The sequence below is a fragment of the Tupaia chinensis genome, unplaced genomic scaffold, assembly GCF_000334495.1.
Source record: "Tupaia chinensis unplaced genomic scaffold, TupChi_1.0 Scaffold000074_1, whole genome shotgun sequence".
NCBI lineage: Eukaryota > Metazoa > Chordata > Mammalia > Scandentia > Tupaiidae > Tupaia > Tupaia belangeri.
In genome coordinates, this window is record NW_006159534.1 from 1821109 (window position 1) to 1836229 (window position 15121).

The 15121-nt window shown below is 38.3% G+C and overlaps 1 protein-coding gene across 2 annotated transcripts in view; it reads left to right on the top strand.

Moving 5' to 3' along the window:
* Positions 1-15121, top strand: part of CEP350 (centrosomal protein 350) — a gene marked incomplete in the record, with an annotated part of 138030 nt that overhangs the window by 35916 nt on the left and 86993 nt on the right. For both annotated transcript variants that reach the window (XM_027767921.1, XM_027767922.1), the window contains 5 exon segments: positions 710-1368; positions 2443-2564; positions 5241-6298; positions 8682-8832; positions 10026-10198. In XM_027767921.1, the coding sequence (XP_027623722.1) occupies positions 710-1368; positions 2443-2564; positions 5241-6298; positions 8682-8832; positions 10026-10198 (2163 nt within the window).

The window sequence follows — 15121 nt, forward strand, 5'->3', positions numbered from 1 at the left end:
CCAGCGTGAGTTTTAAGCCACCGGGTCTGGGACGTGAACCGCAGTCGACTACGTGGGAGTCCAGTGACATAGCTATTACGCTAACTGCTGGTCCCCTCCATAAACTTTTTGAAGTCCCTTCATAGTAACATTAAAAAGTCACATGAGAAATTGTTACGTTAATTAAACATTCACCTTATTCATCTGTACTTTTTTTCCAGAAATATTGAAAGTTACTTTTTTTTTTTTAAGAGAATTTTGCTGTAGGGGGCGTGCACTCACCAGAAAGACCGTGGGAGAGAGAAAGTGAGAAGTCACCCCTTCCACCCTCCCCCAGGGAGGAAGACCACACCACAATCTCTTCTCCTCCATTCTCCTATCTGGATTTTGGGCATGCATGCACATATGCCTGGTGTGAGTTTTAAGCCTCTGTGTATGGGACTCAAATTGCAGTCGACTACAGGGGAGTCCAGCAGTGTAACCATTATACCATCTGCTGGTCCCCAAAAATACATTTTTTAAAAAGAACTCAAGTAGTTTTTTTAAAAATTGAGATTCTTTTACTGCTAAAAAAAGGGGGATTATTCATTTATAATTTGCTTTAGATGACTATAAGATATTTACATTTGAGTTTAAGATAAAGTGGAATTTTCCAATTTTCTTCTTAGTGCCACATTCTTAGGAACGAGTACAGAACTTTAACATATCACTAACTTCTCATACTTTGCAGCGGGTCATATTGGAAGAGCAGAATCTGATCCCAGGTTGGATGTTTCACATAGACATCTTCCACGAAGTTCTGAACGTTCAAGAAGTAGAGCTTGGTCTGAAAATAATGTCAAGAAATTAGCTCCATCTCTTCCAGATAACAAACAGGAGGAAAATTCTGCCTTAAATAAGGACTTTTTACCTGTTGAAATCCGTGGCATCCTTGATGACCTGCAGCTGGATTCTGCTGCTCAGTCTGCAAGGCAGGAGACTGGCGAATTACAGAGCCAGAAGTCCTCAGCGCCAGTACAAGCTCCTAGGAGTCATAGCCCAGTAAAAAGGAAACCTGACAAAATAACAGCTAGTGAAGATCCCCCTGTAATATCCAAAAAGCGCCACTATGACACAGATGAAGTACGCCAGTACATTGTTCGACAGCAGGAGGAAAGGAAGAGGAAGCAAAATGAAGAGAAGAAGGCCCAAAAGGAGGCTACTGAGCAGAAGAACAAACGCCTGCAGGAGCTGTACCGGAAACAGAAAGAAGCCTTTACTAAAGTAAAAAACGTGCCCGTGTCTGAGCCATCAGCAACCAGGCGGCTACAGGAAACGTACTCAAAGTTGCTACTAGAAAAGACTTTGCTTGAAGAGCCATCCCGTCAACAAGTTACACAGGAGACACAGGTAACGCTGCTGACAGAGATGCCAAGGGAGGTCATTCATGGTAGGAAGGGCTCATCTGCTATAGTGTTTAAAAATTCCTTACTGTTCCTAACATTCAGACATAGGCTGAGATGATCTTTATAATAATCAAGAGCTTTCTTGAAATTCATTGTGTATGAAGAGTAATGTGACAAATATGTTAGAAATAGAGTTGAATTAAGGGTTTCCTACAGTGACAGTTTTGCTCTTCCTCCCATCACTGTTATTAGTGATATCCCTGCCTAATTTTTATTGTAGTATTGAGCAAATGAAGTTTTATGTTAACAAAATATTTGGTTTTGTTATCCATGCTGAAATTGAGAATAGCCTAGTTTAATGTGCTAATTTAAAAAAAAAAGATTTATCTAATTACACATAATTCTTGTTTTTTAATTTGCTATAGGACATGTGCACTCACCAGAGAGAGACAAAGTGAGAAAGTAAGCTGCCAGGTCCAGGACTTGAACCGTGATCGGGCATGTGGAAGTCCAGCACCCTAACCACCATGCTGCATGCTGGCCCCATGCTAATGTTTTTAAGAATAATAACATTGATTGTGTGCTACATACCACATACTCTTTTAAAGGCCCTACTCACAGGCTTGATAAGCTTCAGTAAATCCTCACAACCTGATTAGAGTAGGTGCTATCTTATTTCCACTTACCAGGTGAAAAAACTGAAGTTTAGAAAGGATATTACTTCTTCCTAATTATGTGATTACAGTTAAGTGCCCTTGTTGGACGTGCTTTCTGTCATATAAAGAGAGGGAAAAGAAGCTCTATTGGAATGTGAACATATGAACAAAGACTAAGAAGGGATTTGATTTGATCTCAGATTGTGAACTATTTTAAATTGTCTTAAGAAAAAAATTTTTGCTGTTAATTCTAATGGTTGTTTTTAATGCAAAGTAGTTTGAATTGCTTTTATTCCAGGAGCAGAAAATCCCTACTTTTTACAAGCTTTATAAAACTGAAATAACTTAATATTTATCTTTATGTGCTACCTGAATATATCTTTATGATGGGAATCAGATTATTTGATGTTCTCTTTTCTTAGGCCAGACCAGGGTATCAGCCCTCTGGAGAATCTGACAAAGAAAACAAAGTACAGGAACGTCCCCCAAGCGCATCTTCCAGTAGTGACATGTCATTGTCAGAACCTCCACAACCTCTTGCGAGGTAAAAGAGAATGAAAGATGGTTGAAGTTCTTTTCTTTCATGAAATTTAGTACAATGGACTATGCTCAGTGAATTTTGTTGACTGACCTTTGTCAGCAAGACGGTAAAAAGAGGTTTATTTAGGTACTGGCTAATATCTTCTAAGGGTGCTAAAGCTGTACTTACTGTATTCCCTACTCTGTTGAAATTTTCCCTGCTTTGGGACCAGCAGTCCGCGTAATGGCTATGTCGCTAGACTCCCACGTAGTCGACTGCAGTTCGCGTCCTGGACCCGGTGGCTTAAAACTCACACCGGGCGCGTGTGTGTGCGTGCCCAAGATCCTGAGAGGAGAATGGAGGAGAAGGGATTGCGGCGTGGCCATCCCCCCTGGGGGGTGATTTCTCGCTTTCTGTCTCTCTGTATCTCTCTGTCTGTCTGGCGAGCACACGTGTCCTATGGCAAAAACCTCTTAAAAAAAAAAAAGAAATTTTCCCTACTTTTTTAATCCATTGTAATGTCAGTTCCATCTGCAGTTGGAAATGCTTTTTCCCTTTTTGAACTAAACACACAGTAAAATTTTGTTGGATGAATTAATCGCAGTGAAATTAGTATTTTAAAATACTTAAATAATTTTCTAAAAGCATTTCTGTATTCATTTTTATTCAAAATTTTTTTCTTATGACTCATTCTAGTTCATCTGTCTTACCTTTCAAGAGCTATATTTGGTGCCAGTTTCTGGATGCAGCTGTAAGGCTAGTGTTCTGCAGAGCTAAAAGCTCTGTGATTGAGCCCTGATCAGCCTGAAACACACACTAGGCATGTGCACAGGTGCCCAGGATCCAGAGGAGAGGGTCATGGTGTGTCAAGACCCCGTTAAGGGTGCTTTCTCTCTACCTTTCTTGGATTTGTACTCATCAGTGTCTTTTACATTATAGCTTTCTTTGTATTTAGGACTAGCTTAGTTCAGGCCCTAATGACCTCACACCATGCATTTGTAATAGTCTACTCCGTGGCATAGAATCTATGCTCTAGTCTCATCCGTCATTTCATTCTTAGCAACCAGCCCTTCATTATAAAAGACTGCTATAATTTAACTTCCAACCAACTCTTGCATGACACACTTTAAATTCCCTTATCAGCTTAGGTACCTTGCTTCAGATGATATTTTTAAAAGTTTGTTTATTTATTTCTTCCATGAGATAAAGAGAAAGAGAGAGAGAGAAAAAAAAACCCAACAGAGTCCTCACGCTGTGGTCCAGCACCAGCCTCAGCCAGCCTGGATCAGGAATGTGGGTGTGTGTATTATGCCCAGCACGCTGGAAGGCCCCAGGAGGCAAATTGGGGACGTTCCTATGTGGGTCCAGTTGTATTTCCACTGCGCCCCACTCTGGGCCCAGATGTTTTTATTTCTGTTTTATTTTCAGAAAGTACATGCACTCGCCAGAGAAAGGGGCAGAGAGAAAGAGAGAAGCACCCCCTTCTAGTATGTGAACATGCCGCAATCCTTTTTCCACCATTTGTCCTTCCCATCAGCATTTTGGCATGCACACATACATGCCTAGTGTGTTTTTCAAGCTATCGAGGCCAGGATTCGAACTGTGTATGGTCATGTGGGATTTAGCTCTCTTAACTACTGGACCAGACCCTTGATTTTTTTTTTAACCTAATTATAGAACATTACATTAATCTATTATTTTATTTATTTATTTATTTATTTTTTGAGAGGTTTTGCTATGGGGCCTGTGCGCTTGCCAGAAAGACACAGAGAGATAGAAAGCGAGACATCACCCCTCAGGGGAGATGGCCATGCTGCAATCCTTCTCCTCCATTCTCCTCTCGGGATCTTGGGCACGCATGCCCAGAATGAGTTCAAGCCACTGGGTCCGAGATTCGAGCTGTGGTCAACTACATGGGAGTCCAAGCAACATAGCCATTACGCCAACTGCTGGTCCCCATCTATTAGTTTTTTCTAAGTTGCAGCTTATACAAATAATTTGTAATCATAATTTGTCATTTGTTGGGTTAACTATGCTTCCTAGGTTTCTCTTATCTGCAGATTTGGTAAGTGTATCTTTATCCATTGTCCAAAATTAATGGGCAAGACCAAGTACAAACCCTCATGCTATTCTTCTCAAGACCATTTTAAGAGTTGACATTAGCCTTTAATCTCTCTGTAGTATCCCTTAACATGCAGGGAGTCAGTAGACAGGAAAACTAGGTGAACGTATCTAATGTTGTCTAGGACATCATCATTCTGTTTCTGGACTGTATGGACACCCTGTCTTCTATTTTATGTTTGGAATAATCACCGCCCCCAGCGGGGATGGCCATGCCACAGTTGGTTCTCCTCCATTCTCGTCTCAGGATTTTGGGCACTCACACTCACACATGTCCGGTGTGAGTTTTAAGCTGCCAGGTCCGGCACTTAAACTGCGGTTGACTGTGTGAGAATCTGGCAACATAACCATTATACCATCTTCTGTAGGGTCTCAGTAGGATATAATTCTAAGTGAGATATTAATAGTGACTCTTTTCGATTATGTAGTTATGAGTGATCTTTATCATTTCTGTCTTTTTTTTTTTTTGGCATCGCCTGTGCATCACTTTTATAATCAGAACAAAAGCAAAATTTAAAAAAATAGCACTTTAGTTATGAGTTGCTGTGTTAACTAACATATTTTGACTTTCATTTCCAGAAAGGACTTGGAACCTACATGGATGCAGCCTGACAGATTGAGCCCACGAGTTCAGCATCCTCAACCACAGCCTCTTGTTGGAACAGCTGGAAATTTACTCTCCCATCTCTTGAGTCTAGAGCATGTAGGAATTTTGCATAAGGATTTTGAATCTCTTTTACCAACCAGGAAGAATCATAATGTGGCTTCGGGACCAGTAACTTTTGCACCTCAACCATATCTGACCTCACCAGCTGCTCATCCAGATGCCTTGTTAAAACCTAGTGCCACCCAATATAAGAGTAAACTGGATCGTATTGAAGCCTTGAAAGCAACAGCTGCTTCTTTGTCCAGCAGGATTGAAAGTGAAGCTAAGAAATTAGCTGGCGCCAACATTAACTATGGGTCAGTATGTAACACCGAGTATGATGTGCAGCGAGCACCTCAAGAAGATGGACCTTGGGCCAAACCTGTGAGTCCACCTGTGAAGGAGGATACTGAAGATGTTTTCTCTGCTCGAATTCAAAAGATGTTGGGAACCTGTGTATCTCATGCGACTTTTGATGATGATCTTCCTGGTGTAGGCAACCTCAGTGAATTTAAAAAGCTTCCTGAGATGATAAGACCTCGGAGTGCCATATCAAGCTTCAGAATGAGATCCCCTGGTTCCAAACCAGAAGGGCTGCTGGCCCAGTTGTGTAAGAGGCAGACTGACTCTTCTAGCTCTGATTTGCAAGCCTGTTCTCAAGACAAAGCCAAACTGTCTCTAGGTTCCAGCATAGAGTCAGTAAGTGAAGGGCCTCTTCTTAGTGAGGGAAGTCTCTCCGAAGAAGAGGGAGGCCAGGATGGACAGCCCTTTGTGAAGGTAGCAGAAATCTTAAAAGAAAAGGAATTTTGTGCTGGAGAAAGAAATGCTTATGAACCCATCAAAGAGTTTCAGAAGGAAGCTGAAAAATTTTTGCCAATTTTTGGGCACATAAGTGATGCACAAAACAAAGGACCATGGGAAGAATTGGCAAAGGGAAGTCCACATAGTGTCATCAATATTTTTACAAAATCATATCAATTATATGGAAAAGGTGAGAAAAATAAGTAAGGCTTGTGTTACTTGTATGTTACCATAAGACATTATTTCCTTACAAGGTATGCACTTAAATGCACATTTTTCATTACTCATGAGATAATACAGGCTAATTATTGTCCATATTAGACATTTTCTAAATTTTCCGTAAGCTTCAACTAGAGTATAAATAATATAACCTTTACAATTGATTTTTTAGTTATTGTCATAAAGCGATAATTATTAGTAGTTTAAATTTGATCCATTTTAGTGGAATTCAGGATTGGATGATATATATCTATAAAGTGTATACTACATTTTTTTTATGACCATAATTATGTTCAGGTGTTTCTTGGTTTCTGTGAAGGATTAATTCCAGGACCCCCACATAATACCAAAATCTGTGGATGCTTAAGTCCCTTGTATAAAACATCACGGTATTTATAGTATTTTCACATAGTATAACCTACGTATAGTACAGTCTCTTGTGTATTTTAATCTGTAGATTACTTATAATACCTAATATATATAAATGTACATGAATTGTTATAGTGTATTTTTAGGGAAATCTGTGACAGAAGAAAGTACATGTAAGCAATTTTGGAACATTTTCTACCCATGGTTGGTTGAATTTGCACATGCAGACCCAGGATTGTGGAGGGCTACTATACTTACATAGAAACTGTGTATATTTCATTTTCTTTAGTTTACAATAGGGTATGTATGTTTGCTCGAGAGAGACAGAGAAAGATTGAGAGAGCAAGTGAGAAATCATTTCCCAGGGGGGCATGGCCGCACTGCAGTTCCTTTTTCTCCATTCTCCTCTTGGGATTTTGGGCGTGCACGCACACATGCCTAGAGTGTTTTTCTTTTCTTTCTTGCTTGCTTTTTTTCATGTATGATTGAATAAGAGTAGATTTACTTTGATATAAAATATTTGGGAATGTATACCTAGTATTTTCTTTTTATTTATTTTACATCCATTCACTGTATGTCATTACAACATACAAAACGAACTTACTCCATTCACTGTATATCATTACAACATACAAAACGAACTTACCCATCCATAATACAATGTATATTGGCTCAACCCAAGATATTACCATACATATTATCTTTAACAGATAATTTTCCATTTTGTGTTTCATAAATGTTTTCTTTCTCTCTTTTCCCCCATGTTTTTTCGCTCTCACCCTCACTATTTCCCACCCTCTTGCCATACTGTTTCTGGTATCCATAGTTGCTCTCCATACCTTTATATACATGAAACATCTCAACTAAGACCACAAACTATAGAACTAGTTGTGGGAAACACTGGGGAAACTCTTGGAGACATTGGGGTCAACAAAGACTTCTTAAATAAAACCCGCAAAACACAGGAAGTAATCCCCAAAATAGAAGAAGTGGAATTACATCAGGTTAAAAAGCATCTGCACAGTAAAAGAAACAATAATTATAGTGAATTGACAATCTTCAGAATGGGAGAATATATTTGCAAACTATGCCTCAGATATGGGACTGATAACCAGAACATACAGGGAACTCAAGCAGTTTACAAAAAAAAAAAAAAAAAAAAAGAAAAGAAAAGACTCACATGAGAGAAAGTGAGAAAGCAAGCCACCTCGTCCGAGGCTCAAACTGTGGTTGGCTGTGTGGGAGAGTGTCCAGTGCCTTAACCATCACGCCACCTGGCAGTCCACCATGCACCCTCTAGTACTTAAAAAAAAGAAAAGAAAAATATTTTTAAGTTCTTTTATTAGATTTTCATTAAGTTTTATTGTTGAGGGGCCAGCAGGTGGCATGGCCCTTGTGGCCGACTGTGGTTCAAGTCAAAGACCTGATGGCTTGCTTTCTCAATTTCTCTCTCTCTCTCTGTCTCTCTTCGGTCAAATTAAATAGTAACAATAATAATAAATAACATTAAATAAGAATAGTTCTTTTTAAAAAAGATTTATTGTTGAAGTTATGTGGTATCGGGGATTTGAAATAATCTGGGGGGGGGGAAGTGTAAGTAAGAGGAAATAGAGGTTTGAAATAGTTCTTTTTAAAAAAGATTTATTGTTGAAGTTATGTGGTATCGGGGATTTGAAATAATCTGGGGGGAAGTGTAAGTAAGAGGAAATGGAGGTTTGATGGAAACTAGATCATATATTGACCATGGTTGAAGCTGCGTGACAGATGCATTGATTTTATTATGCTTTTTCTTTTTATGTATGCTTGGAATTTTTTCTAGTAAAAAGTTTAAAATGTATTGGTAGATACCAAGGTAAATTGATCAGGAGCACTAATTAAAGCAAACTAAAATATCCTTAAATCCATGTTAATCTTCACATAGTGGGATGCTTTGTTTATAGTTCTTTGACTTTTATTAACTATACTTCAATTACTACTTTTGACAGGATATGAAGATAGGTTGAACAGAGGTACATCAGCATCACGACCTCTGAATGCCATCACAACCCCTCTAAGCAGTGTTTCGTATGAAGATGATTTTGTTTCCTCTTCAGGGAGTGGGACTTTGACAGAAAAAAGATCAGCTCTTGAACTTAAGTAAGGATGTGTTGATAATATGGAATAAAATTAAAAAGTGAGAAAAATATGCAAATGAGAACTGTGGTCTTAATATCAGTCAACATTGACTTGTTTAAAGATACGTAGGCGGAACGTTATAGAGTAGTTAAGAGCATGGACTCTGGATCTAGACTTAGATTGCCTGGGTTTAAATCTTGTCTCCCTGGTTATTAACTGCGTGTATTTGCTCATGTTACTTAACCAATCTATTGCCTCAGTTTCCTTCTCTGTAAAATGGGAAACATAATAATACCTGCCTATCTCATAGAGTTCTTATGAGTATTCAGTGAAATATAAAGTCCTTAGAACAGAATCTGGCCCATGGTAAGCAGATTGTAGGTTGCTAAATTGATCTTTGAGTCCCTAGTGGAGAATACTGTTGGGAAATTAGACCATGGTATACTAATTTAAGAAGCTTAAGAAATGTTTTTCTCTGATGGAATTGAGGATGATCCAGTAGATACTTGATACAGGGTACCAAGTAATAAGTAATTTTTTTTATGATGAGAACATCTAGAATTTTATAAAGCTGTGAAAAATACTTATGATGATTATAACATCTAATATTTACTGAGTACTTAATGTGAAAACACTGAGGGAACTTAAGGACTTTATCTGCATTAACTTATTTTTATATCCTGATGTGATAAGTATCGTTATTCCTATCACAGAGTGGAAACTGAAGTACAGAGGTTGTTTGTAGAGAGTCACATATTAAGCAAATCAGACTTTGCTGGAGAGAATTTCCTTGCTAAATTTTGTTAATATACAAATTAGTCTGTAATTACTCATATTCAGTATCATTTTCTTCACATACCAGAAATTATAATCCTCCTAATTTATTAGGTGCTCTTATAGAAATTTGTTGAATTAGTAGAAATATTCAGTTATAAATTACTGGATATTTTCTGGCATCCAACATTATATTTTTTGTCTGATGTATGTGAAGTATTAGTTTTTATTGGTTTCATTTCAGAAAGTAACTCACCTGAGAGTCTTCTCAGTAATAAATTGAAGCACAGGGAACAATTCAGACTTTTTATAGTAAGAAAAAAAGTAAAGTAGAAGCCATCAAACCTGTAGTTTATATTGTCCTCGTCATTAAGCTTATTTTTAAATATCTTTATTCTTAGATGTGTTGTAAGACTTTTTTAAACTTTGCTCTTTGACAGCATTGGTGGTAGCGATCTAGGCATTCAGGAGGACCATTCTAGCCGAAAGCCTGCCCACGACCTCTCCTCTGTGGATGCGACCTCTCAGCACTCGTCCGGAGCCCACTCTGCGGCATCGTCTCGGTCATCCTCTTCTTCCAAGGGAAAGAAAGGAAAAAAGGAAAAGAGAGAATGTAAGTAGAATTCCACGTGGTAACTTCTCTTCCCAATGATTTTGTGGTAGTGATCTAAAGTTGTAATTTGATTCCATAAGAAGTTAGAGGGATGTTGAGGCCAGCAGGTGGCATGGTAGTTAAGGGTGCTGGATTCCCACATGGCCAACCGTGATTCAAGTCCTGGACCTGGCAACTTGCTCTCTCACTTTCCCCTTTTTTTCTCTCTTTATCTCACACTGTCCCTCTCTGGTCAAATTAAATAATAGTAATAATAATAATAGTAATAATAATAATAAAAGCTAAATAAATAATTTTATAGTAATAATAATAATAGTAATAATAATAAAAGCTAAATAAATAATTAAAAAAAATAAAAAGGAAGTTAGAGGGATGTCTACATGATGATAATGTACTAGCTTTCACATATTGTAGAACCTTTTGGGATACAGCATTGTAAATCTTTTTCACACTAAAGGAGTGCATTTGCAATGATAAAATATTAAGAATTACAGATAAACACTTATCTAGGAAATATAAATCGCCTTTGATTCTTCTGTTCAGAGAGCACTACTCTTCACATTTTGGGTGTCTGTTTTTCCATTATGTACATAGAGTGATAGACACATACCTTTATTTTAAAAATAAATGCAAATAATATTGCTTTAATTAAGTTTTATAATAGTATATATCTTTTATATCTCTGAACATCATTAGAAAAAATACTCAAATTTCCTTATCTGTAAACTAGAAATCATAACAAATATGGGAATTTTGAAATGCACATGAAATCAACAGAGCCAACGTGCGCATTCTAGTACTTAACACAGAAGCTGGCCCATCAACAGTCAGTAAATATTTTTGAGTGATTGAGATACCCTCAGTGCGATCAGTTTTGTTTTTGACTGTGGTTTGTTCTGTCAGGCTACAGGTGAGTTAAAGGCCTCTTATTATTTATTGTTTTAAGACATTTTTTGCTTTGTTAATGATGGAAGATGTGTGTGCACATATGAAAGTAAGAGAGAGAGATGAGCACCTGTGCATGACTGGCATTTTCCAGACTGACTGGGCCAGGAATTCAAACCACAGTTGCCGTGTGGGGTCCAGTTCCTCTCGGATAGCCCAGTATCCCAGCACTGTGGAGATGAACTGGCCAGTCTCTTAAACTCACAGGATGGCTTCTACATAGGGAATGATTTTGCCTCTGAAGTTATTTTTTATGATTGTAAAGATAAAACCTGTCCACTGAGGTTTTTTTTTAGCTGGGAGGGCGTGGCTCCTAGCTTAGTGGTTAAGGGAGGTGGAATCTCACATGCTTGCCGTGGTTTGAATCTCAGCTGGCAGTTTGCTATAAACAGGCTCCATTGAGGGGATGCTCTCTCCTCCTCCTCCCTCCCTCTCTCTCTCTCTCTCTCTCACAAATCCATGTGCCCTTTTGCAATTTAATAAAAAGAAAAGCTAGGCAATGGTGACAGAGGCAGAGGGAAGAAATCAGTCAATATAGAAAACAATACATTTAAAAGTAAAAAATTGGGGCCAGTTGATGGCATGGTGGAACTCACATGGCAGAATATGTACTTTGAGTTCCAGATTTGATGGCTTGAAAAATACACAGGATGCATGTGCATGTGTGCCCAAATTCCCAAGAGGAAAATGTAGAAGGGATTGCAGCATGCCTGTACCCCATGGGACCGCTTTCTTACTTTCCCTCTTTCTTTCTCTCTCTCCGTCTTTCTCTGTACTCTCCCTATAGCAAAAATTAAAAAATAAAAATTGTCTGTAATCACTCTACCTAGAGATAATCAGTGTTAATATTTAAAACACTTATTTACTTTTTATTGTGATAAAATATGCATAACAAAATTTACCATTTTAATGATTTTTAAGTATACAGTTTAGTGGCATTAAGTACATTTACATTGTTTTTTAATTTGTACATGTGATTGCTGGAGAGAAACAGAGAGAGAGAGTGAGAACGCGTTCCCCAGGGGCAATGATCACACTGTGGTTCTTTCTCCTCCAATCTCCTCTCTGGATCTTGGGCATTCACACACACACGCACCTAGCACCACCAGATCTAGTACTTGAACCACATAGGTGGCCATGTAAGATCCAGCCTCCTTAACTACCATGCCACCTGGGAGTCCTACATTTACATTGTTTTGTTTTGTAAAGTTTTAAAATTTTTGCTGTAGAGTGTCTGAGAGACAGACAAAGGGGGGAAAGTGAGAAATCACCCCTGGGGGGGATGGCCACACTGCAATCCCCTTTCCATTTTCCTCTCAGGATTTTGGGCATGCATACATGCGTGCCTGCCTTGTTTTTCAAACCTCTGGGTCTAGGGGGATCAGCAGTTAGCGTAATGGCTATGTCGCTGGACTCCCAGTAGTCAACTGCAGTTCGAGTCCTGGACCTGGCGGCTTAAACTCACACCGGGCATGTGTGCATACGTGCCCAAGATCCCAAGAGGAGAATGGAAGAGAAGGGATTGTGGCGTGGCCATCCCCCCTGGGGGATGATTTCTTGCTTTCTGTCTCTGTCTTTCTCTGTCTTTCTGGCGAGCGCATGTGCCCTATAGCAAAAACCCTTAAAAAAAACAACAACAAAAAAAACAACAACAAAAAAAACCTCTGGGTCTGTGCACTGTGCAGTTGGTGGGATCCAACACTTGAACCACCATGTCACCTGCAGCCCCTCGTGTGCATTGTTAGTGTAGCCATCATCACTTTCTGTCTCTAGAATGTTTTCATCTTCCCATGTTGAAACTCTGTACTCACTGAGCAACAGCCTCCATTCCTTCATTTCTCCCTCCCCCAGTACCTGTAACCACTATTCTGTTTTTCTGTCTTTATGAATCTGACTGCTCTAGGTATTTCATGTAAGTGGAATCATAAAATATTTGTCCTTCTGTGTCTGATTTCACTTAGCATATGTCTTCAAAGTGCATCCGTGTTATGGTTCAGGATTTCCTTTCTAATACATATTCCATTGTGTATATACACCACATTTTATTTATCTCTTCATCTGTCATTTGGTTGTTTTGTTTCATTTTTTTAGCTGTTGTTGACATTGATGTAAATGTTGGTTTGAGTCACTGCTTTTTGATTCTTTTGTGTATATACCCAGATGTGAAATTGCTGAATCAAATGGTAATTTGGTGTTTAATTTTTTGAGGAACCACCATACTGTATTCCATAGCAACTGCAAACTTTATGTTCATACTGGCAATACTCAAGATTCCAATTTCTCCACATCATGGTGTTACTTCTTTGGCTCTTTACTCTTTTCTGTCTGTTTTTATAAATAAGTGTGAAATGTTAACATTTTTATCAATGGTAAGAATCCTTTCAGACAATTTGTAGGCATGTATAAGTAGGAAGTTTTATATGTAGAGGATCACATTTTACATGCTATTTTGTTCTATTATTTGAAAATATTATAATTTAGTCAATTAAAGAGATTTTTGCTATAGGGCACATGCACTTGCCAGAGAGACAGAAAGTAATATATCCCTCCTTCTCCCCAGGAGGATGGTCATGCTGCAGTCCCTTCTCCTCCATTCTCCTCTTGGGATTTTGGCATGCATACACATGTGCCCAGTGTGAGTTTCAAGCCAGTAGGTCTTGGACTTGAACTGTGGTTGGCCATATGGGAGTCCAGCACCTTAACCAACATGCTACCTGCTGGTCTCCTGGTTATTTTCTTTTTCCAGTTATAAACTGGTGCATTGAATGTCCTTATAAATACTATCTTTACTCATTAGTCTGATTCTTTCCTAGAAGGGAAGAATCTCAGAAGCGAGATTATTGGTCAAAGGGTATGTGCCATGTTTGAAACTTGGGTACATTTTTGTCAGCCCTTCAGAAAGCTAGCGTTAATTTATTCTTCCAATAAGAGAGGGCTGAGAGAAATTATTTCTTAATCGTTAACCTAGTATAACCTTCTTGCAGAGTGGAAGCATTCTGAAAGTCTTGGATAGATACTTTAGACATCATTCTATCAGCACTTCCCAAAGTCTGTCCTTCCTGTGATACAGGGCTCACTGGGATAGGCTGTTTTGTAGGTGTTCTGAGAATAAAAGAGCTCCATGAGCCCATGGATTGGGAAATGCTATTAGAGTGAAACTGGCTTATTTCCTTCAGAACTTATTAACACGATTAATGTGTTAATGTGGATCATTTGTTAAGATTTAGTTTCATGCTTTTATCAGTGTGAAGCATTTTCCAAGTTTATTTGACCATAGACTCATTTCTTTAATCAGCATGTTATGGCATTAGAATTCAGCTGAACATAGTTTGAGAAATGCTGATCTTGCTCAGTTTTTGTATTTTGCAGTTGTTATGCTTTGCTATGTTAGTGTTTAACAAGTCACTAACTTGTTACTGGCAAAGCCCATAACTTCTGACTCCCAAATCTAGTCTGTCTTCTATATTTTGACCATAGACTCATTTCTTTAATCAGCATGTTATGGCATTAGAATTCAGCTGAACATAGTTTGAGAAATGCTGATCTTGCTCAGTTTTTGTATTTTGCAGTTGTTATGCTTTGCTATGTTAGTGTTTAACAAGTCACTAACTTGTTACTGGCAAAGCCCATAACTTCTGACTCCCAAATCTAGTATGTCTTCTATATAATATACTGAGCAACTGTAAAATACTATGATGTGTCAAGTATATGTATAATGCAATTCAATGTAGGCTTTAAAAACTAAAAATGTTGGGCCCGATTTTGAGTCCTGAACCTGAAGACTTACTTTCTTACTTTCCTTCTCTGTTTCTCATTCTGTCCCTCTCTGGTCAAATTAAAACAAACAAACAAATAAATATAGTTAATTAAAATATTTCTATGAAAAAAGAGAATACCCTTAACCCCATTTAAAAAATCAAATAAAAATGTAGGAACCAGCGGTTGGTGTAATGGCTGTGTTGCCTGACACTCATTTAG